The sequence below is a fragment of the Trachurus trachurus genome (assembly GCF_905171665.1).
Source record: "Trachurus trachurus genome assembly, chromosome: 24".
NCBI lineage: Eukaryota > Metazoa > Chordata > Actinopteri > Carangiformes > Carangidae > Trachurus > Trachurus trachurus.
The window spans coordinates 14,874,306-14,898,965 of record NC_139910.1 but is presented as its reverse complement, the minus strand read 5'-3'; the positions used below and the strand labels follow the sequence as shown (position 1 = coordinate 14,898,965).

Below are 24,660 nucleotides of genomic sequence, written 5' to 3'. Positions count from 1 at the left end.
CACCTTATAATGTGCTACTGTATGCCAGTGATTTATTTGATTAACAGACAGCTGTTATCCCGAGGATAAAACCAAAGCCGAGATTTTCAGTCTACTTAAACGGGGTTTAATTGAATACTAGAAAAAGAGGAGTGTGTCAGTTTTCACTCACTGTGCAGTAAAATAATGACGGAAAACCATCGAGTATTTTGACTCTAATCTAGCTACAGCTCCTGGGTTTGTAGATGACTTTATCACTCCACTTTCTCTCTCTGTTTTTCAACTCAAATGTTGAAGAAGAGCTGTGTGGTGGAGTGAGTCTACAAAAATGACAAAAATCTTGGTGAATTTTCTTTGTAGCTTTTTGCTTGACTCTTGCAACTGATTTCCTGCAAAATAATCCAGCATTAATAGTTTTTTTTTCTTTGTTCTAATTTAAAGTACCTGTCTTTATAGGGTGTAAATTGCTTTTATTGCATAATTTTTCTTTACATTATACATTATAACCGATCATTCCTCTTCTGCCTGTAGGACAAAGGGACAACAGATAGGAGACATGAACGAGTCGCTGGTGTTGAACGACTCCTCTCTGGCTGGGGAAGCCGTGCCATGGATGGAGGCTGAGTCTCTAGACAACAACGGCACCCTGGAGTTCTCCACAGCCCCGTTAGAGTTTCCCATCAACCCCTGGGACATTATGCTCTGCATGTCAGGCACAGTCATCGCCTGTGAAAATGCCATAGTGGTAGCCATCATCTTCTACACGCCAACGCTAAGGACTCCCATGTTTGTGCTGATCGGGAGCCTGGCCACAGCAGACCTGCTGGCTGGCATGGGATTAATCCTGAACTTTGTGTTTCAGTACGTGATCTCCTCTGAGACTATTAGCCTTATCACTGTAGGTTTCCTAGTGGCCTCCTTCACCGCCTCCATCAGCAGCCTCTTGGCCATAACAGTGGACCGTTACTTCTCCCTCTATAACGCCCTGACATACTTCTCAGAGAAGACGCTGCGGTACGTCCACCTGATGTTAGTGGGGACCTGGGGGGTGTCTCTGTTCCTAGGTTTGCTGCCGATTCTGGGCTGGAACTGCCTGGATGAGCCGGCCTCCTGCAGCATCGTCCGACCTTTGACCCGGAGCAACCTCACCCTCCTGGCCACCTCCTTCTTCGTCATCTTTGTGCTCATGCTCACCCTCTACTTCAAGATCTGCAAGATTGTGTGTCACCACGCCCACCAGATCGCCCTCCAGCAGCACTTTTTTGCCACCTCGCATTATGTCGCCACCAAGAAGGGGGTCTCCACTCTTGCTATCATCTTGGGGACATTTGGCGCCAGCTGGCTCCCCTTTGCCATCTACTGCCTGGTGGGCGAGAAGGAGTATCCCCCGGTGTACACTTATGCTACACTGCTGCCAGCCACCTACAACTCCATGATCAATCCCATAATCTACGCCTACAGAAATGCAGAGATCCAGCGCTCCATCTACATGCTTCTCTGTGGCTGCTTTCAGGCCAACGGAGCCTACAGGTCCAGGTCTCCAAGTGAAGTCTAAAAAAAAAAAGGTGCTAGGGCTCTTTGTGTGTTTGTGTGTCTGTGTGTGTGTGTGTGAGTGTGAGTGTGTGAGTGCGTGTGTTAGTGAGAAAAGAGAGCAAAAAGACAAACCATCCTGTGACCATCGACAATCTGCTTACAGTTGACAGTGAATGCTTTACAAACACAAAAAGAGGGGTGTGATGCTAGAATCATGTCTCTCATGCATACTGTATCTGCACTTTACTACTGTATGTCTCAACATGAGTGAGGATGAAATCTTGGAAATGCTGTGAACAAGAAAACTTCTGTGAAAAAGACAAAACAAACTTGTGAATGTACTTAAAAGAGAAAAAGGAATGGAAAATCTTGCACTTTATTCAATGTTTTTGAAATGCCAAAGCAGTATTGTAAAGCCCTTATTGTGTTTCAACGTTTGAACCTGTGAGTTACCATGTGCCATTTTTCTATTATGAATTGTATTGTCTTTGATGTACATTTTCTACAAGACGAAATAAAAGGATGAAAATCCAGCTGTGGCTCCATCACGTGTCCTTACTCTAGCACGTTTCTTTGATACGCTCCTTATGTCACACCTGACACCTTGTTTTCGTTTGGTTTTCTTTTACCTTCTTTTCACCTCCTTCCAGCCTCTTCCTGCGGAGTGCAGGTGGGTCTGTTTGAAGAGACTAATGGCACATTGAGAAAGCAAGTACTTTGCCCCGGAAAATAGCTTCAATTTACACCTCGACACATTTGAATCCTGTTTGCTCAGTCTGCGTGTAGGTGAGCGAGAGAGAGAGAGAGAGAGAGAGAGAGAGAGAGAGAGAGAGAGAGAGAGAGAAAAAGGGAGAGTGAGTGAGACAGACAGATAAAAGGAGAAACCACAAACATGTGAAAACATGTGCCGTGTAGTGAAGTGTGCTTAGCAGCTTTGATTACCTTCCCAGCATGAGCAGTGAAAATGTAATCTAATATACAGTATGCCCAACTATTAATGCTGCAGGAATCAAATGATTCAATTTCATTAAATAAAAAAAATTAAAAAATAGGGGGTGGGGGTTGTTTTGCAATTAACTACCTATGTGACTCCATATTTGCTTTGGTATATGGTTATATTGATAAGATATATATTGCAGGAAATGAAAGAGGTTGTTTAGACTGTTGCCTTATCTCCGCTTGTCTCATCATCATCTACAATTATGACTGCGGAGTGAAGCAGCCGCAGGCACGTGTAGGAGTGTGTGACAGAGCAAGAGCAGCTCTCTCAGGTAGCTGTGCTGTAACAACTCTGAATCAACCTGGGAGCCACAAACACAGCAGTTTATCTGCCACGATGTTTAAGCAGGTTCTGGGTGAGGGCATCAGGGTGCAACACAGGACCGAGAATACTGCCGTAGGCTACAGACCATTGAGACCTGCAGGTGTCATTGGAAACAAATAGAGACAAGTCTACTCCCTTTGAAAGCTTTTACATGCCAAGCTGTTCCAACGTGACATCGGAGCACTGCCATAAATGTTAAATACACCCACTATGATTATAAAAACGTGCTTCTTGATTCTTTTGCCTCTCAGTTTAAAGAGCAAGTGCAACTTTTAATCTGCTGGAAAATGAAAAAGTCACACAGCGCACACATTTACATAACAGCTATAGCAGCCAAGGCCACACGTGGCAATTCTTTAGTACTTTCTCTTATGTACCTCCTATAACTTTTCTTCACCTCTCCCACAAGTCTGTTTTATGTTTTCTTGCAATTATGTTCCTGCACAGTTTGTTCTCTCTCTTTGATATCTTAACATCCCACAATGTACAACAGCCAGCTTTAACCTAATGCAAGCCAGACTGTATCAGAGTCCTAAATCCTACTTTGCACATGGCCATAGTATGTATTGACACTATTGTAATACTATAACTGTATACATTAATTACTGGATTGAGAGTCCAGGACAAATTTATGCATTAAGTAAAGTTCAATGCTTTGTTAATAAAAAAGACTCCTAACTCAAACTGGTAATTATTAGTGTGGATATATGAAACTAATTCAGTGTAATATACCTGATAAAGTTTTGTGTTAAAATATTAAGAAACATTTCTATTTCTTTCAGCGCAAAAAATAAATAACAATACTTTATGCAATGTTTGTTCAGAATTGCTTATCTACCATAAATCTCTGGGTTACATTTTGGTCGGTAGCCTAAATAAATAATAGCGCTTGGCCCACTTTGTCATTATAAGCTGGCACTATTGTGTGTGTGTGTGTGTGTGTGTGTGTGTGTGTGTGTGTGTGTGTGTGTGTGTGTGTGTGTGTGTGTGTGTGTGTGTGTGTGTGTGTGTGTGTGTGTGTGTGTGTGTGTGTGTGTGTGTGTGTGTGTGTTGTGTGTGTGTGTGTGTGTGTGTGTGTGTGTGAGATATATAAATATGTCTCCACTTCACACTCTTGTTCTGTCCGTGTCGGGCAGCTTGATACCACTCGTGTCTCAACAGTAGTTCTCACACAACAACAAAATAAGGGTCACTGCCCTTGCTCCTCATGTGGACGATCAGCCGTAATGATCTCTAGTTTCGAAGCTGTGAAGCCTTCAGTCAGTTTACGGCTGATCACAAAGTGGGGGAGAGGTGAGGGATGCTGAGGATCACTAATGGACCGCACGCTTTGAGAGCAGGATTTGTTTGTTCACCTTGTTTTTTTGTCCACCTTAACAGATGTTGCTTTTGGTCAGCCTCCACAGCAGGCAACCACCTGTTTGTACACAGTGGCCAGCTCAGGGAAAAGGGCTACAATATATATAGTGTTTCAAGCTGAGATATATTTAATGTCACTTTTCTAATGCATATTGTTTAGGATTATTTGATTCATGTATTTAGATAGGTGACTGATATAGTTTATCACACAATTATTACTGCAGGTTCTCTGCTGCTGTCAAATGAAGACATCAAATGAGATCTTCAAAGATCATTGTTGTCCTGAGAAACTTCTTTCTTTCTTTCTTTTATCATGTTGTAAGTTGATATGGCAGATTTGGAGGCAAATAGTTACTCACTCATTCAGCATTTTTTTCAACCAATATTTTGAGTCCACCTCCCACACCTGTTGAAAAATCAGTGCTCCACTATGAAAACAGTGACACTGTGGGCAAAAAACAACAACTAAAACAGCGAGGTATAAAATGCACTCAAAGACCCTAAAGAGATCAGGGGACCTGGAGATTTTAGTCCAAGGTTCTAAGAAAATAACAGCCGGCAGTCCAGAAAGTGTGTGATTGTGTGTTGTCCCATACTAACAGCTATAGCCTACAGCAGGAGGGCAGTAAGCCACTGCTATTGGAGCCAAAGGTGGTCCCAACCAGCTTATTTTCTGTAGAGGCAAGAAAGACTTTTTTCTCACTTTTTTCTTTCCTCTACACTTGTACTTATTTACTTGTTTCTCTTGGCATCACTAGAGCTTGAATCCAGTGGCATGCTTCACATTTCAGCAGTGCCAGTAATGCACATATTTTAAAATCCAGACAACAAAAGTTATGAAATGCATCTCTTTTTATAAACTCTGTGTCATCTGTTCTCAGCAGCATGGCATCTATATTTTTGCAGGGATTAACCTTAACAACGCTGATATTCACCTGTAGACCCCTAATTTTTGCTCCTACATCCATTAGACTAAATAGGGGCTGGCAGCAGTGTTTGAATTATGTAATGCTTGATCAGGGCAGACCTGAGCAGCTCTCCAGGCAATTACCAAAGTACACAGTTCAACGATTCCCTCATTAATAACATTAATTACAGTGGTGTAGCAAATGCATTACTATTACTGAGTAGCCATTAGCTCGATGGAAAAGACGTTGGTGTTATTGATTGTGTAATCACACAAATTGCTGGTTTTTGCATCCCTCCTGGGTTGTCGCTTCATATTCAAATTAAAAGAATGTTTAAGATAGAAACGGCAGAGGGAGAGTCCAGTGGTGTTGAGGGGAAACCTCGGACCCGCCTACACAGTGATTGTTAGACACTGGGGTTTACCATGATGAACACACGCGCACGCACACACACACACACACACACACACACACACACACACACACACACACACACACACACACACACACACACACACACACACACACACACACACACACACACATGCGTGCACACAAACACACACTTTATCTCTTAGAAACGCACAGACAAGCCTTCATCAGCTGCATAAAATCTGCTTTGCAATAAAGGCTATCATCATTTGCCTGTGTCCCTCTGGTTGCAGCCTGTTTAAACAACAGTGTGTGTGTATGTGTCTGTGTGTGGAGACAAGAGTGTGTGTGTGCACGTGTTGACACAGGACTGTAGTGTATGAGTGTGCTTGTTAGTAGCCTGGCTGCTACCACGATTTGTCACGGGTAACTTACCAGATGATTGTGGGAGGGTGTGATGGGCTGTGTATGATGTCTGTATTGTGAACTGTATATAGTGTGTGTGTGTGTGTGTATAGGGTGTGTGTGGGTACCTGTATGTGAGTGTGTTGTAGAGAGAGAGAGAGAGAGAGAGAGAGAGAGACATAAGCCATGGCTTAACTTTTCTTCCTCTGGCTTCTCAGAAAAAGCAATGTGACGTAACAAGTGAACATGAGGGACATTTTTCAAGGAACAATTAGTTTATTAAGTGTTGTGAACAACATCAAACAGTTTGAGGTTTATTCTAGTATATTTGCCACCTAATTTTGTTTATTTTAGATGCTAAACAACACATAAAAAGTGCTGAATGTCCATAATTAAAGCAAAAGTAAGCAGAATGTTTGTGTTAAAGCAGAAGTAAGCGATATTCTTATGTTAATATAAGTCTTAAATAGTTATCTTCCGACAGCAATCACTTACATAGAGTGTTTGGACCGAAACACGGGTCTCTCAGTCCCTCTGCTCTGCTCTGAGCCGAGGAGAAAACTTTTCTCGTATCCTACATGTTTTATCCAATGAGGAGAGAGAACGGCATGAAGGGCTGTGTGTGCAGCCAAGGGATGCGCGTGAATGTGGTGACGTAGGGACGATGACCAATAGATCCATGACGAGGGCGGGGGCTGCTAACTCCATCGGCTGACAAGACGTTATGGTGCGTTCAAGGCAACCCGTAACAAGTTCACAGGTCGGAAGTTACGAGTGGCCGTTATAGTGACTTTCACAGGTAAAACAGGTCGGAAAAACATGAGTGCCTGGAACACTACAAAGTCGTAAGTCGTGACTTGAAGCTGTAATTTACGGTTTCAAAAGCCTGCCTGGAACGCAGCATTAGCCAAAACGACCGGATCGTTTACTTCTGCTTTAATATAAGTCTTAAATAGTTATATCTTCCGACGGCAATCACTTACATAGAGTGTTTGGTACGAAACACGGGTCTGTCAGTCACTCTGCTCTGCTGTAAGCCAAGGAGAAAACTTTCCTTGTATCCTACAACCTTTATCCAATGAGGAGAGAGAACGGCATAAAGGGGCGGTCCTCTCTGTGTGTGCAGCCAAGGGATGCGCCTGAATGTGGTGACGTAGGGACGAGGGCGGGGACTGCTAATTCCATCGGCTGACAAGAAGTTAGCCAAAACGACCGGATCGCTTACTTCTGCTTTAATGGTTATTGTTGCAGCATGACATCGTACAGAACTTTTTAAAACTCAACTGATGCAAAAAATAACAAATAAATTGAATAAGATGAACAAACATGACATAAACATGTAATCCTTGTCACCTATTTTCTGGTGGTCATTTGACCCCTGTTAATCAACTACAAGTCCAGATTGGTTTACAAGCCACAATCATCCAATGTCTTCAGGCTTATAAAGGAATTTTGCTGCATTACATTGATGAAAGGGTTTCATGAAGTACTGTAGATAAACAGAGTGTACACAAAGACCTGTCTGTTCTGCACGTGTTTTTCTCATACTATAATGTGTAAAAGATTTAGGAGAGAAAAGAGAATTTGGAATTTGTCTTGTATAAATCAAAGAGATCAGTACTTTTAGATAGACATTATGGAAAATTGTTTGTTTCTGTGGTACAAGATTAAGAAGGAAATGGCCACTTAAAAAGGAGCACCAGTTCAAATTGACCGAAATGTTACCTCATATGTATAATTGAATGTATTTCTAATTATTTTCCATTTGTATTGTAATAATATTATTTTTTATTTTTATTTATTTATTTTTTTTTTTACAAATGAATGAAATGTCCTGGGTAGAACAGGCCAATTTGACACCCAAGGTCATGGGAAGGTTAAAAAGGCAGATAAAACAGCTGGATCTCCTCCTCTCCTCTCCTCTCCTCTCCTCTCCTCTCCTCTCCTCTCCTCTCCTCTCCTCTCCTCTCCTCTCCTCTCCCACACATTCACTGAGCCTTCATACTCCAGTCAGGACAGTGCAGGCTCAGAGAACAGAGTAGTGTAACCTTCACAACCTGACAGCTCAATACTTAACAGCCACTTGTGTAACAAATTAACTCTCCCCATCACCATGAATTACATCTCTCAAACTCCCGTCTTTCCCCAACTCCTCGACCCTACCCTCATCTTCTCTGCTCTCATCTTCTATTTACTTATTAAGAGATTAATCACTGCTCTGTCTGCAGTGATGATGACAAATGTAGAAATTAGGTGTGGAGTGGATAAAACCAGCCATGACAGGCTGAGGACTTATGACTTACATTAGTGACTGATCACACTGACTTATCTGCTCTGCCTTTGTGTTAATGCTTGAACTTAGAGAGAATTAAACTTGAGACATTTTTACACTTACAAGTGCAGAAAGAGATGATATGGAGTGATTTAGTACAGATAGTCAAAGTGATGTGTCATGGTTTAAATTGATTGCTCACAGATTTAAAGATTATTTAAAGATGGAATACATATTATGTTACGTAATAATTCACATTTGATAATATCAGGATGGCAGATGTTCCTTGTGGAACTTTTATTTATCAGTTCCTCTGGTTGGCTTTTCTATAGATATTGTGATAATGTTGTTATTTTGATTTCCTTTGGCCACAAAAATTGTATTGTAATCTTAGCCAATTTCATAAAGGAGAAAACGTTGCTTTGCAGTTACTTTGCAAACATTTTATGCAGAAAACATTTGACCATCTCAAACGTTACCTCTGCTTAGCGATTCATGCAATACTATAATGCTAATACTAATATGCTTCATGTACTTTTTCTTATATTAACAGATATAGATAGGCCTATGCTTTGAACTATAATTTACATTTTGCTGCCAATGATTCATAATCAAAAACAAATACACATATTGCATTGGCATACACCTTCAGCTGTGTATGAAATCTAACAAAAACACGATGAAGCGTCACATGTAAAAACTTTATTATGCCATTTGACTCAAGTGCACCAGACCAAAAAGGGCAGCAACGAGGGTCCTGTACCTGAGGACATAACCAAACAACTGCTGGAAAACTTACATAATTACATCTGACCTGAGTGCAGACACTGAACCTCCACCTGCTGTGTGTGAGCTCAAACATCCCCCTGCTTCAGAACCAAAAGAATTCAAAGTGACATCTGGCATTTTGGTCCTCAGACAGACGTAATCAATTTTTTGTGACTCATTTACTTTCATACCTCGAGGTCACTAACACACTGTGTCATGAAAAGGCAAGGTCAGAGTCTGACTGTGTAGGGGAGACACACACACACACTCAAGTACTACATTTAAGTTTATGATTGAAACAAAAGCAATGAACAGTTCTGTCACCAGACAAAATGTTCAGACCAATTTGTGACTTTTCACCTTTGAAGTTTTAATTGAGTAACAATATCAAATGCAAAGTATAAATGAATATTCAAACATCTTCAGTGTGTCCCCAGTCAGCATTTAACATTACACCCAATTGTTGCATAATGGGCTTGTTTACATTTGTTTTATCTGGGGTCGAGAAAATGAGTGTGTGTGTAGACGTGATGCATACTGTGTTGGTGACAATAGTGTGTGTAGGAGGGAGCGCACACAAACAATGAGGTGGCATTGGAGTGAAAGCAACATGTTCTTGTCAGGCTGAAACATTCTTTACTACTTTTTATTTTTGTCTCCTTGTAGGAAATCCAATAAAATAATGTAGGTATATAAATATCTGTTTTGTCCCCCAAAATATATATATAAAAAATTCTATTTTAGGGCATTTGAATGGACAGAGTTCAAAATCTCCAGTTAACCACATCTTTTCATACATTTCTCACATCCTTTTACAGCCAGAAATTCAGCATTTCATTCAAAACTTGTCTTCTTTCACATGAGCCCCTGAACAACAGGAGAACCAATCAGAGCATTCACTCCAAAGTTAACTGAGATCAGGAAGAGAACAGAGGGGGTGTTCTTACATTCATTACACCTCCAAAATTTCTCTTTTTATTCCTATTTATACACATCAGTAAACGCCTTTGACCAGGTGCAATGGTTACTGAGTCCCAGTATACAGTACATATAACAAAGTGTCATCCCTTAACGTCATCATTTGTTTGTCCAGTTTGATGTTTTTAAGAACCTCAAGTTTCAGTCCAAAATAACAAGTCCAATTATGTCAAATTTGGGCCTCTAGAGTTGAGTCATCTAATGAACTCGAAATTTTCAAAATAAAATGCACTGCAGATGATAAACCAACAAATGTCAGGTAGCAGCAAACAAAGTGTTTCCAAAATGGATTTAAGTGTTTAATATGTTCATGAAAAAACACAAGAGATCAGATTACAGATAAACAAAACAATATATGAAGACCAAACTCAGGTCTTACAGTATTCCCTATTTTTTCTCAAGTATGTATCAAAACAAGCACTTCTTTGTTTGTGAATATACATTTGGCATCTTTAAGCTCTAATCAAGAGATGAGTGAAGAGCTGCATCGGTTTACCATTAGAAAATACATTCAGGTCCTCTGTAAAACCCTTAAAAAACCACACAAAAAACAAAAACAACTTTACTCATGGTAGCATTCCCGTCCATTTGACTCTCCGACATATACATGTACGTATATGCATGTGCACCATGAAAACCATGCACTATTATTTATAGGATACACATTTATATGTCATTGAAAAGCAGGCTGGCTTGGCACAAGGTAGATTTATTCAGTACAGTATATAAAAAAAGCAGTATTAAATGTGTTTATTTGTGGCATGAAGCAAACTTAAGTCATTACTGTTTTGGGGGGGTTTATTACAAATAAGATCTAAATTCTTCTGCATAATATCATAATAAACAGTGAGGTCTTTTGTGCAGCAAGGAAAATGAAATATGTGACTATATCTAGCAGGAAAACACTGTAGATGCTGGTTTGCTTCCCCGTACTATAATAAAAGTGGTGACCTACAGGTAACACAATCCTAGTCTCTTGCTGGAGTAGTGTGCAGATGTGCAGCATGTGGCTTGGGTCTATCAACAGGCACTGATGAATATTCACTGCTGTTACCTGATAGCCTGGTTACTATGCAAACTGTGTCAAAATTGCTAGTAACAGTGTCAAAAGTGCTTGTATGGAGACTTTCAAAAATAATTGTATTTTCAAAAGTGGAAATAAAAAACTAAACTAAAGAGATGATGGTTACACTGGACAATGCAGCAAGCCATTATCAAGTATTCAAATATAGTAGAAACAAATATTTCACTGTTGTGGAAGCTGTGGTAGGGTTTTGGACTGTGCAGGATAAAACCAGTTTGAGGACCAGAGGAGATAGAAGAAAACGAAATGACGCCATCTAGAGGCAGAACTGAGGTATAACACCAACACAGCCCTAAGCTTGATTTCATGTGTCTGCTCTTTGAGCAGTAGGTCCCTTTATGATACTGCGTGGTATCATGATTCCTCCTCATTGTAGAGAAAGACGTAGTAGAAAAGAGCGCTAATAGCGAGCAGAGCGACTGACAATAGCATGTTTTTCCGATTCTCTCCTCTTAATGTCTGCAGCTCCTTGTCTAGAAAAGAAATACAGATTGTTACTGGGTGGTAGTACTGTAGGATAGTACTGTAGCAGGCAGCGATCAATTCCAACATGCATGCAATCTGTTAAATATTCATTATCGTTTGTATAATCTAATCAGGTTCCATCAAGGAAATAATGTATTTATTCCTACATGTCATGACAGGAATACAACACTTAATTTTCATAACTTGTTATCTGGTCTGCTAAGTTCAAAATATTGTACTCTAGTTGTGTGCACCAGACCATGGTCAATACTCCAAACTTTAAACTTGGTTTGCTTGTTTGCGTTTAACAATAAAATGTATCAATATCAATAATAAGCTAAGCATAATAAGCACATAAGCTCACCTAGCTTTTGTACCCTTTCAGTCATTATTGCCATTTCATCTTCCAGGTCCTGCCTGGGGAGCAGAGAGGATGAGACAAACAGGAAGAAGGGTTTTAGCTATGAAGTGAGAAAGTCATTCATTAGGTTTAATTTCCCATGGACATTTTATTAAATTAAATCAGGATCAGACATTAGTTCTTGGTTGTTCTAAATTATCAGAGGAAGAGAGGCTCAGAGTTTCCCTCCCTTCTTCCAGAGAAGTCTTGGTGCAAGATTTCCAAAGAGAAACATGAGAGAGGAAATGTAAATGTTTTTCTTTTTTGTTGTTTTTTGTTTTGTTTTTTTCTTTCACAAAGTGTCCCCCATCACTTACAGAGGGATCTTTCAGGTGCCAGGGTGAAAAGGAGGAATGATTCAAAACTATCAACCAGTAATGTTTGGTCATGGGGCACAGTTTTGTTCACTGGGTTGAGCAGGCGCCCCAGATGCTACAGTGAAGTCCTCGCTGCAGCTGGCCCCGGCTCGATTCCCCTGGTGGCCCTTTGCTATATGTCATAATTCCCCCTCTCTCTGCCTCTCAATTTCCTGTCTCTCTCACCTATCCTGTCAAGTAAAGTCAAAAAGGCCCCAAAAATACTTAACCCTCCTGTTGTCCTCGGGTCAAGGAAGGAAGAAGAAGGAAGGACGAAGGGAAAGCAGTGAGGAAGGAAGGAAGGAAGGAAGGAAGGAAGGAAGGAAGGAAGGAAGGAAGGAAGGGAAAGGAAAAAAGGATGGTGTAAAGTAGTAAGGGAGAAAAGGGTAAGGAAAGAAGGATGGAGGAAGGGAACAGATTGGGTCAATTTGACCGAGGAGGACAAAAGGGGGGTTAAAAAAAGAAGAAGTAATGTCTGGTCATATTTTAGGACACACCCGAAGTAATGACCCTTTCCTTTAAAGCAGTACTAAAGAACTTTCAGTTTTGGTTGAGTTTGGCGGCGCCTGTGGACCAAAGCGGTAGTGTTTTGCCTGAAGGAAGACTCCATTTCCCATGAACACTAGCGTGAAGCCCTGTAAATATCCTGCATTAAAATTAACAGAAGACATCAAAACTAGGTTTCTGTTTCCAATGGATCATTTTAAAGTGAAAACACAAACATAATCCATTGCTAAAGTGCCGTTTTGCCTGTTCCCTCCTTATTGTGACTCGCAAAAGTGAAAGTGAAAGTAAAGTGAGAGCAGGGTTCCTACCATGCTCCTCAAAGTTGCTTAGTGCCAGAGAAAGAGATACAGACCCCCTCAGACCACGACAGAGGTGTCATTAAACTTGTTGTAAGTCGATGTATCATCACAAAAGTTATGAAAATATTTTATGAAGGTTGAAAAGTTACTTAGTGTTGGTTTAAGATCTGTCACAATCTCCATCATCATCCTCCTCCTCACCTCTCCTTCTCGGACAGCTTCTCCTTCCTGCTCCTGAACTCCGCCCTCTCCAGGTTGTCCTGGCAACGCGCCCGTCGCTCCTCCAGACGGTCAATCTGCGATAAAGTATTTACAGACGAGATACACAAGATTAATTAATTTACCGGTAAGTAGATGAGATCTTGCTGGTGTAAACTGTTTACCAGGAGAGCAGCCCGCCAGACAGAAACAGTGAATGAATGAGTAACACTCACACACGCTGAACATGAAGTGGAGCTTGTTATTAGCATGAAGAAGCGTTAGCTAAAAGAAAAATCCAGGCTAACTTAGCTAAAGGCAACTCTTGCAGCGCCTCACCTCTGTGGCGACGCTGATTTTCTCCCGTCTTTTGTCTTTCTGTTTGGTCATTTTGTGGCAGGACTTACTACTGGACAGGTTGACTGCATATAAACTGTGACTGTGCGGAAGTGTTGGCCTTCTTCGCCTGTGTTTATTTCCTCCTTTTGCCGCATCAGTCCTCGGGGCTTTGCTGCCCTCTAGCCGTGTGCCGGGGTGTTGGCCTCCTGTTTCAACCTACTAAATTTATTACTGTGGAATATTTTGCATGAAAACGTAATTAATCAGCCCAGAAAGACCCAGGATAGTTGGCCAAAGTGAAATGACACTTTGAGTTATGAATAGCCTACTGTGCGACCTCCAAATGGTATTTCTCAGTCAGAAATCGACAAAAACGATGTATTTGTGTCAGCCGGCTTTCTGTCTGTCTGTGTGTCTGGAGGACGCTGCCCTCTCACACGAACGCAGACGAGTTGGAGCAGAGTTGACAGAGTTGTTGTTGACCGGTCCGTCCCTAATCGGATTATTTGACACGAGAGGACGCGACTTGTTCACCTAGGAAGGAAAGAGACGAAGCTTTCCGATTCTTCTCTCTACTACTTAGTTTTATACTCGTTAAGGAAAAATGCCTCTTTTTATTAACCGGGACCAAATATTTGCTCACCAGGTGCATCTGCTGGAGCACAAACTGAGGGTGAGTCACTGTTCATTGAATGCATTTTATTAGCATTAAGTAATTGGTAGTTGACTCCTGTCTGCTAGATTTATTCAATAATTGCACACTCAAATTTGTGATGTGAAATGTCTTTAAAGAGTAAAGAGGAGCGAATATTGGAGCTGGAGACTGAGAATGCCATTCTTCATTTAAGATTTGCAGAGGTAAGACTGTTATCATTCATTGATTACATTTGCTGTCTTTTATTTATGTTCTTTTCTTCTCCTACCCTTTACTTTTCTTTTCTTTTGTTTGTTTGTTTGATCTTCTGAATGGCTTAACTACAGTAGGCGTTTGTGTGAATGGCTATTTCATCTGAATGGCTTGTGCCAATTAAGGGTGTGTAGCGTGTGTATGTTGCATGCACTTAACTTGGTTTCGTTTCAACAGGTTTATTTTACGCCTCCCTGAGTGCTCTGGCAGTGATGTAATATAATTTCACATGAATGTGTTCAGAGTTGGTGCATGACAATAGTGCAGCATTCAATGCATGGAGCAGATGGTCTGTGCACTGTCCAGCCAAGATGCCAGACAACAACAGATATTGACTCAATTTGTTCTGTGTGTCTCTCTTTTAAATAGTCATAATAAGAATAGTAAGAATGGTGTATAGTCAGGCAGAATAAGTCTGTTGCTCTTCTGTCCAGTGTCTGGGGAAACTACGTCGGGAGCAGGAAGAAGAGACCAAGGCCTTGAATCATAATCAGCACCAGAAGGATGCACAGGCTATAACCCGGTCAGCGTTGGTCAACCTCCTGTCTGAAGTCCAGGTACAACTCCATGAAAGATGAAACGTGTGTGTGTGGCATCCAGAGTCTAGATGAACAGGTTAAGTGGAAATGCCGAAAGACATAGAGTCATACATTTCAGATATTCTCTGTGTGTTTGTGGCAGGCTGTGAAGCAGGACCTGAGTGAGGTGTTTGCAGTGTATTTGAGTTTTGCAACTGAGCTTGAGGAGCAGAGCAGACATCTCCAGGAGAAAGTAGTGCAAGCCAGCTCCTCCCTAAATGGTCACAGTGGAGACGGGATTCAGAGTAAGTAGCATCTTGAACACTATCAATATGTTTCTGAGGGAATGTCTTAAAGCTGAGAACCATGTGTACTGTTTGGTATAATCTTGGGTGTTGTTTTGAGGTGGTCTAACAATATGAAAACAAACAGTGAATAAATAGTGGTCTTTTTTACCCTTGCAACACATTTCTGACTCAATGTAGGGAGCACAATTGAGTTGTATCCTTTGCCATGCATGTTATTTGAATCGCCATTTTGAACATGATCTTTATAAGAAGACTCCTTGCTTCCTTCTGGTCAAACATAGCTCTTATAACTTCAAAAAGTTCACTAATTTATGTCCCACCCCTGTCTAAAGTGTCACACAGCTCTGCACTGGCTGTATTTCCATTAATGTGTGTGTGTGTGTGTGCTGGTAATCCTCTCAGACTGTTCCTCCTCCTCTTCGCTCTTACCCCTCCCGTCGAGGTTGTCCAAGGTTGACTGTTCTGTTGCACAGCGTCTCGCAAGTCAGCTGGTGTCCTGGCTGTGACGATAGGTAGAAACTGATCTTGTCAAATGCTTTGGCACACATAAGCCTCAGCACATGCTGTTCAGTGCATAACACAAGCTGCTCCAAACAAAGTGCATCTTCTTGACCTTTTATTGTTGATTTTATATCGCAAGAATTGTGGAAATACTTCACTCGTTTGTATTAAATACAAAATATTTTATTTCCTGGAAGCATCAACCCCACTGGGATAATTAAAATTACTGGAGGTTTTGTGCATTGCAGCAAAGTTTTTTCAAATATTTTTCAAAGATAAGCGTTTTTATTTTTTTTGCTCTCATGATATGGAAACTATTATCATTTTTTTGTCCTTGTATGATGCATTAAACTCACTAAACTGAGACTATGCCAAGGAAATGAACTGTTTTGCTACTGTGAAGGTTTTTAGAGGATAATCTTTCAACAGAAAGAGAGAAAAAAAACATTTTATTCTACACTATTTTGTTCTATTTCTGTTCAACCCAGTCTATACCCAGCCTATTCTTGAATGTCTCAGCCTGTCCTGAGTGAATGGAGTTGTGTGGTGCCAGGTGTGTGTGTACATGTGTGCTGCAGGATTAAAGACTTGGCCTGAATTCAAAGATTTACACCAGAGAACAGATGCCCCTGGGTTTGCAGTTGATTGTGACACACATTTCCATTCACGAAACGGTTTTACATCTTAACAGTGTGAGTTCATACTGTGCTGCAGCAGATCCACCAACAAATCTGAGCTGTGGCTCACAATGTCTGATGAGTCATAGAAGGCAGTGGAGGCTTTTCAATGCTGATCTTATTAAGTGGGGTTCTTAAAATAAGCACAGGAAAGGATTAATGTTGCCAGAAAAGCACCTTTAACCTCAGTTCATGATTTTGAAAAATAATCTACTGTGAGTTTTATTGATAGTTTTCACCAACTTTCTGCATTCCCTTCTCAGATTTACAGGCCCATGTTGCAGCTCTGGAGCGCTCTCTGGAGGAGGAGAAGGAGAGGTGCAGGGCAGAGCGACAGAGGAGGAAAGAACTTCACAACACACTGGTGGTGAGGACAGATGTTTAAATGCCATATTCCAAAAGTAAAATGTTATATCCTCGGGTGATATGGACACAAAACTACAGCCTTTAAGGTCTCTAATTAGTCCTCTATTGTCTGTTTTTTGTAAACCTATGTTTTGCTACAGGAGCTGAGAGGTAACATCAGAGTTCACTGCAGAGTGCGACCAGTTCTACCCTTTGACCACAACCAGTTGTCGACCACTGGATCAGGGTGAGTCAACACACAATGCGTCACGTGTCCACACACCATGAAATACATGATGATGATCCAATGCTATCATTGTCTTTTTAACTACTAGGCCTGCAGCATCAGAGGAAGTGGTCCAGGCAATTAGTGATGTGAGTACCATTTGACTCTGTCATTTAATAAGGTTGTTGTGAACTTGCCTCAGTCTTCTCACTTTTATTGTCATGATTTTTGTGTTTCCAGGACACGGTGATGGTAAATTGCCTGAAGACAGGGATGCCAGTGCAAAACAAGATGTTTGAGTTTGAGAGGTAAAATACCGACATGATGCAGTAAACATTAATGTGATTTTTCAGTTCTTTTCAGTCAATTTTTACCATTTCTTTTCTTCCAGGGTGCATGGACCAGAGGATTCCCAGGATGCTGTGTTTGAGGAAGTCAAGCCACTCCTGACATCACTGTTGGATGGGTAAGTGAACAGGATTATATTAAATTATGTGCCATTCAAGTGTGTCCAGTCGACTGTTTTCACACTATGCTGTATAAATGTGGGATTTCAAATGAACAAACTGAATGAAACCGATTTCAAACAGTATAATATGAAAGCAGGGCTTTAGCATTAATTTAATGTAATTTCTTTGCCCTGCAGCTATAACGTTTGTATCATGGCGTACGGGCAGACAGGCAGTGGGAAGACTCACACCATGATGGGATCCCAGCCACTACACCAGCACTCAAGGACACAGCAGGAGGCACAGCAGGGTATTATCCCTAAGGCTGCCACTGAGCTGTTTCGGTGAGAGACAATAGCCTATTTATTCATTTGTTTTGTGCAAAATTTAAGCATTTATTTTTAGGTGATGACTAAATTCAGTATGTAAGTATGTGTATGTTTTTTGTGCTGTGCTGCCGCCTTCAATTTGTGTCATAAAAACCACAGTTGAGGTTGTATTAAGTGAATTAATCCATCATGAAAAAAGAAAAATTCTGTCTATTAATTTATAATGTGCACTGAGACCTAAAAGAGACTGTAATTGTCTTGAACTTTAACACCTTCTTTTCATTAACTGTCCAATGTTGTTTCCATGTGCGTGACCCAGGCTGATCTCTGAGAAGCCTGCAGAGAGCCACACGGTGGAGGTGTCAGTGATGGAAGTGTATAACAATGAGGTGTTTGACCTGCTGGCCAAAGATGAGCAGGGGAACGCTGCCGGCCAGCGCAGGGACGTCATCACCACCTCCTCTGGTGCCATCCAGGTCACTTCCCTCACATACGAGTGAGTAAGGCCGTAGCTGAGGCGATTGTGGCAGCCAGTGTTTATTTGTGCTTCGTTATTAGAGTCTTAAATGTGATTTTCGTTTCATGAAATAATCATATGTTTTGGAGGAGTAGTTCTTTTAAGCTGCACTAGTCAATACTTTTTTATATGAAAAATGTATCAAGTGATGTGTAATGGGAAAGGGGTTGCTCTCAGATCAATGGACTTTCAAATTATTTCGTTTTTTGTTGTATAAGTCTGCAAGTTTCACACCAAAAACCCACTTTGCACTATGAGCACAGGGGAGGAGGCAGCTGTATGCATTGCAAACTGCTGATGGACAAAGATTACTGAGCAATAAACAAGATAAAGATTCAGCAAAGCTTATGGAGTGGGAATTTGGGATGTCCTAATTTTCTCCAACTGAATACTAATGTGGCTCCTGTAGCTGCTGCATGGACAAATAGATTTTTTGGCCACTTTTGAGCAGAGAATATAAACTGTAAAAAAACAACAACCATATTGTGAAAACCTTTAAGTAGAACTATGGTGAGAAGTGTTAACATTCTTGTGCAGTCGTATTTCAGGCCACCTGATGAGGGATTATGTGGGTCCTCCTCCACTGTGTTCACCAGCTGGTGACAGATTTTGTCTGTGTGTGTTGTTATGGGCTGGGTTGCTAGTGTACAGTGGGTTTTGGAGCTTCTAAGCTGAGAACAGCTGTGAAAACAATGCTATTACAGGAGCAATGTTAATAGATGCCAAACTCAATAGAGCTTAGAAGAACTGCAAAGTTTGGTGATAATTAACTGTGAGCAACACCTTTCACATGCACCCAGTTGTTTGATGTGTGTGTTTTCTTTCTTTATTCACTTTGTCTCTCTGTTGAACAGGCCTGTGCGTAGCGCCTCTGAGGTGATACAGGTCATCAGCGGCGTTCTGAAACTCAGGGCTCACTGTCCCACCCTTGTCCACACCGACTCTTCACGCTCTCACCTCATCGTAACCCTCACCATTTCCTCCAAGAGCCCCAATGCATTGGCCCTGGGTGAGACGCACTCGCAGACCTACACACATCACTAGACACCTGTTGGTCACACACTCCCGCACTGAGTTTGAATTTGAGTTTATTTCGATCAGCAGCACATCAAAAAATAAATAGAACCACAAGAAAAAAAAACAGTAACACATCCCTCTAAGAGCAGGGCTGCATGAGGCTGATCGAAAGGGTCAGGGCTGAAGCTCCTAGCTTATAGATGCCCTAACCTTTAAACCATACATGTAAATATATGTATATACAGTACCTATACATAAACAAACAAGCATACATGCCATCTACACACATATACTGTACACACACCTACATGTACATACCCAGCAAATACCAAGCAAAAATAGACATTTAACATTTGTCCCACCTTCAAGACTGTATCTTTCCAAAATGAACATTTTTAACTTATTTTTAAATTGCACCGGATTTTTACTTTTTTTTGATCTCATCAGGTAACTTGTTCCACAGCTTCACCCTACAGACAGATACACACATGCTTTTCAGAGTAGTGTGAAGAATTGGTTGTTTAAAATTCCATCTCCCTCTTAGATCGTATCCTCCTTCTCTATCACTAAAGTTTTTTTGTATATGGCCAGGAAGTAATTTATGATGTGTTTTATACAGAATTTGTCCGGTTTTGAACTCTACTAGATCCCAAAATTTCAGTGTCTGTGATTTTATGAACATTGTGACTTTTTTTTTTTTACTACTCCATTTCCATGCAGCCCGCAGACTACAGAGCGCCAAGGAGGACATGCGGCGCTCCACCCAGAAGGAGTGGTGGAGTCCACGCTGTCGCCGTCGTGCCAACCCTGCCGCCCGCAACTCATCCGATGAGCTCTTTGCAAGCTCCGCCTCCTCCCCCTGCCCTTCACCTTCCTATTCCCCATGCCCCTCCCCCAGGCACAGCATCTCACAGACCCCATTCAGGACCAAGCTGCAGCTGGTGGACCTGGCAGGGAGCGAGTGTGTTGGTAAGAGGGGCTCACTGTGTTTGGATCTTCTCAGAATTTGTAGATTTCACATGAACACTGGTCCCCGTGGGCTTTAGCATTTGCCTGACTGAGATGTTGTAGATTAACTGCTACTAAAAGTGAAATTCAAGTGTCATCTGCTCTGAGTTAATTTTTTAATCAAAAGCTGACTCTTAGGAATGGTCAGTGGTTGAGCAGTCAGAGCACATCCCATGTTGGCATCGTCTCTCTCCTGCTTTTCTGTCTCTCTTCACTGTCCTATCAAATAAAGGCATGCATGTCCCAAAAATTAAACACCAGAGTGTACTGTATTGTTTGGTATTAGGCAGCATAAATCTGGCAGGCTGTATTTGTAAAAAAAAAAATTGATCACGTGACTGATTGGCTATGTGAGGTTTTGGTAGTTGGTGTCTGTTACCACCTGCGGTTGTTTGAGGAAGGATGCTGCTTTGGTGGAAATTAAAAACACTTCAAACACAGCTTGTTTCCATTTCAACCAAGAGTCTGATGAGTAATGTGTCTGTTTGTCTCAGGTATGTCTGGAGTTTCAGGTGCAGCTCTGTGGGAGGTGTCCTGTATAAATCGCAGCCTCTCTGCTCTGTCTGATGTCCTGGGAGCTCTGGCAGAACAGAGACCACACATCCCTTATAGGAACAGCAAACTGACTCATCTTCTCCAGGACAGCATAGGTGAGGTACAAACACAAACGCACTCTTTTGTGCACGACTGATTCTTCATATGTCTACTACAGCTCCACAGAGTCTTCCTATCTACTTAAGACATGTTACATATCGCTGTTCTCAAACATGCTGGGAAAAAAGTACAAAGTTATTTATTTTTTTCATATCATCTCTTTTTTTCTCCTGTTGCTCTGTCTTGTCCACCAGGTGGTGATGCCAAGTTGTTGGTGATGCTGTGTGTCTCTCCCACGCAGCGTTTCATCACAGAGTCTCTTCAGTCTCTGGGTTTAGGCACACGGGCCCGTCAGGTGCAGAGGCAGCTCCCACGAAAGAAGAGTAACACCCTCAGAGTTAAGTGATGAGACAGAGACAGATTTTTCTACCATGCAGCTGCTGTGGCAGTGTATGTCCTCAGTCATGGGTTAGGGGGTTAGGGTTTATTTATCAGTCATGCTGATAAATCAAATTTAAGATTTTAAGATGCATACCTGCTAATTTGTCTTTATTTTACATTAGCATTTAATATGTGACAGTATCTGTGAGCTCCCAAAGACAGATCAAAGTTCACGGCCTTACAACAATTACACAGTAATTTATTAGGTCATTAGACATCTTGGTTTATCACTCGGTTACTTGGTGCTGCATACTTATTTATATCAAACTGGTAACTGTATTAAATAGTTTTTGAAGGTTTTAGTAGTGATTTTAATTAGGAAATATGTTAGATTTGCCAGCATTGTTGCTCTTCTTGTTTTTGGTAGCACTAAATGTCAAGATAGGCTTCCTGAAACCGCTTGTACTTTGTTATATACATTCATTATGTCTAATTAAGTCTGATAGTTACTGAGGGTGCTGAATGGCTGTACATAACAATAAACTTTTAGACGAGTACGATGTAAATAAGGCCATTTAATTGACTATTAAAACCTTAATGAATTCTAAATATTTAGTAGCACTTTATTTAATTGTTATATGTGCAGTGCACACCAGTATATTTAGATGATCGTGCTAATAGAGAATTGTAGTGCATTGCTATGCAGAAGCATTTTGAGACCGGTAGTCTATTCATTCAGCTGTAAATCATTGAAATACCCAATGCTCATGCTATGCCTTCTCCTTTCTAGTGTTTTGTTGCAACTATGTTTATACAGCATTTATACTCATTTCCATGTGTTCTCTATCATCACCTTTTTGTTACACATCACAAATCCTTCAGAAACCTTGATAGAATAGTCTCAGTAGAAAACGGTGTCAGTTTCCATTTGAAATAAACTGATGATGTGCTGATATACATGGCTTCTTCTGTCAGTCTTTTCTGTAAATCCAGCGTGCAGTCCCTTACACTTTCCTCTGAAAATAAGCTATTTATATTCAGTTTATTGCACAATGAAGACTTTCTATACAGGTGTTTTGTAGAATACAACAAGGGCATTATAGTATTTTTCCTCTTTTTTCTTGTTTTACATTAAACTATTAGCAACAGCAGACAGGGATATTCTCAATAAGTATAATTCAAGTATGGAGCTGTACAACTAATTGTCCAATTTGATACTGGCCATCAGCCTGACGCTTGACGACAGCAGATGATGATTATTTGCAGAGGCTACGTCAGGTCTGTTGACTACAGTTTAGTCTTTGTAAGAAAACAAGTCAGGCAATTTCCTCCAAGGTGAAACTGTTGGACACTCTCCCAGCATGAATAGAATAACACACTGTATCTGGTAATTAAATCTCATTTTCATCATGCTCCCTTTAGACAAACGCACACAGTCACTTTTTAATAGGCCTCCTCCCACCATCGCACTGTGCAACTGTGATGAGAGCTCTGCACAATGTACTGAGGCTCTGTTTCACGCAGTCCCAAAGCTGACATCATGTCATGTGCCACCCCGACATAAAAACTGAAATGCCCAGTGCGTATTTGAAACTGATGGCTTAGAGGAAAAAGAGTGACAGACAAAATAAATAAATAAATACTGTATAACAAGAGTGACAAGATAATAAATATGAAAACTCCAGGAACTACTTCTGTTTAGCGGGACAAAAGGAAAGCAGGAGATGAGGAAAGTGAGGAGAGGAGGAAATAATGACAAAGTGGAGAAAGATCAGAAGTGAGAATGAGAGAAATGCAAATCAAAGGAGTTGAGAGTGAAAGTGCGACAGCACGTGAAACTGAACCTCTAATTTTAGCCTCTACTCTTTATCTGACAAATAAAATGGACAGATGGTTGTCAGAAGGTGAATTATTCAGGAAAATCCCAATGTCCTCTTCTTTCTTCCTTAGATTAAGAATTAGCTGATGCTTGTTAATTATTAGATAATTTTGGATTTTCAGTTCCACAGTTCTGGCCGTATGTATTTACTTTTGTAGCAGCTCTCATACCAACATGTCATTAGGCCCAAACATTAAAAAGTCTCTGTCACAGTTTAACTTTCACAATAAAGATTTAAACATAATGAAGAACATTTACATCACTTCCATTCACTTTCTATGTTGTGCTGGTAATGCGAATACATTGAATACATTTTAGTGTTCAAATAACACAAGGAACAGTTTTTGGTTCCACTGGTCCAACAAACTTGGTTTGATTTGGTTTCGCAATAACCTTAATATGTGCTTTTAAAATAATATATGCATTTTACAATCATCATTTTGTATCTGAAAATGAGTTCATCCATGGGCTTCACCTCAATAAGTCTTGGTCATGTTTCAGCCTACTGTGGATTAATTGGCACTTTTACAGGTTTGACCTTTGTTACTATGAAAACAGCTACAGACAGATTTCAAGTTGTCTCTGTAGAACTGAACCACCCCCAACAATCACATCAGTCATATTCAGTAATGTACAACGAAATTCAAACTCAGCTCAACAACAACAAACCCATAACATGTAGAGCTGAAACATAACATTAGATTTTTATTAATTCAAGCAAACTGTTACAGTCAACAGTTACATAAGTTACATGGTATACAGTATTGATCTAATCTTTTTTTCTTTTTTTTTAAACCAGGGTTTCTGTCCCCTCGTCCCTTTGTCCCCCAAACATAGAAACAGCAAATCCATACAAGCGCAGGCAAGTAAGTAGTAACAGCACAATACATTCATCAACTCAACGATACGTTTTGTACGAACAATAAGGCAAGTAGAAGAAAGAACAAACAAACAAACAAACAGAAAAGGATGGCAGACATTTTCCTTGAAATGAGCCAGAACAAGGCATGATGTATCCTCCTCTTTTAGGCCTGAAAAGGCAGTATCGCGCAGTATTAATTATTTTGCTGCTGTAGAACCAAACGAGGTAAGGCTTCTCGTTAGTGGGCAGGTACACGGTAGAAGGGGGATCTGAGGGGAAAAGCTGCCTTCTGTAATGTTGAGTGGTTTGTACCTCATTGTGGGTACCATTCCCGGAATTCAAAGTTTTCCTCGGCACACTGAATATTCATCAGGGACAATAAGAGAGGCAGGAAATCTGATGTACATCTACAGCATCTAATCACTTCCAGTGTCCATATCTGTGGCGAATGACGTAACAAGCTCGTTATACTTAAAAACCCATGGCTCAGTGTTTATCGTAGACATTGCCTGATGTCAACATGAGCGTACGTGGTTCCTCAGAACCTGGACAGACACAGAAAGCTCAATCTCTTGGCATACATTTCCCTGGGGTAA

The 24,660-nt window shown here is 40.8% G+C and overlaps 3 protein-coding genes across 3 annotated transcripts; 2 read left to right on the top strand and 1 right to left on the bottom strand.

Annotated features, from left to right (window-relative positions):
- Window positions 1–535: 535 nt before the first annotated feature.
- gpr6 (G protein-coupled receptor 6) lies at window positions 536–1,534 on the top strand (the record flags this gene model as incomplete). The annotated part of the gene is made up of 1 exon (XM_084000995.1): window positions 536–1,534. The coding sequence occupies one exon, from the start codon at window positions 536–538 to the stop codon at window positions 1,532–1,534; it is 999 nt and encodes a 332-aa protein (XP_083857121.1).
- A 9,078-nt stretch (window positions 1,535–10,612) lies between these two features.
- Window positions 10,613–13,656, bottom strand: ccdc167 (coiled-coil domain containing 167). The gene is made up of 4 exons (XM_084000525.1): window positions 13,547–13,656; window positions 13,211–13,305; window positions 11,812–11,864; window positions 10,613–11,455 (listed from the first exon to the last, which is right to left on the bottom strand). The coding sequence occupies exons 1-4, from the start codon at window positions 13,595–13,597 to the stop codon at window positions 11,337–11,339; spliced, it is 318 nt and encodes a 105-aa protein (XP_083856651.1). The 5' UTR covers window positions 13,598–13,656; the 3' UTR covers window positions 10,613–11,336.
- Window positions 13,657–14,064: 408 nt separating this feature from the next.
- Window positions 14,065–21,348, top strand: kif25 (kinesin family member 25; the record flags this gene model as incomplete). The annotated part of the gene is made up of 15 exons (XM_084000642.1): window positions 14,065–14,219; window positions 14,339–14,404; window positions 14,888–15,010; window positions 15,135–15,276; window positions 16,721–16,824; window positions 16,964–17,049; window positions 17,138–17,177; window positions 17,269–17,336; window positions 17,420–17,494; window positions 17,675–17,821; window positions 18,126–18,302; window positions 19,178–19,332; window positions 20,061–20,309; window positions 20,843–20,998; window positions 21,197–21,348. Exons 1-15 carry the CDS (start codon window positions 14,151–14,153, stop codon window positions 21,346–21,348), a joined length of 1,809 nt encoding a protein of 602 aa, XP_083856768.1. The 5' UTR covers window positions 14,065–14,150.
- Window positions 21,349–24,660: the final 3,312 nt, after the last annotated feature.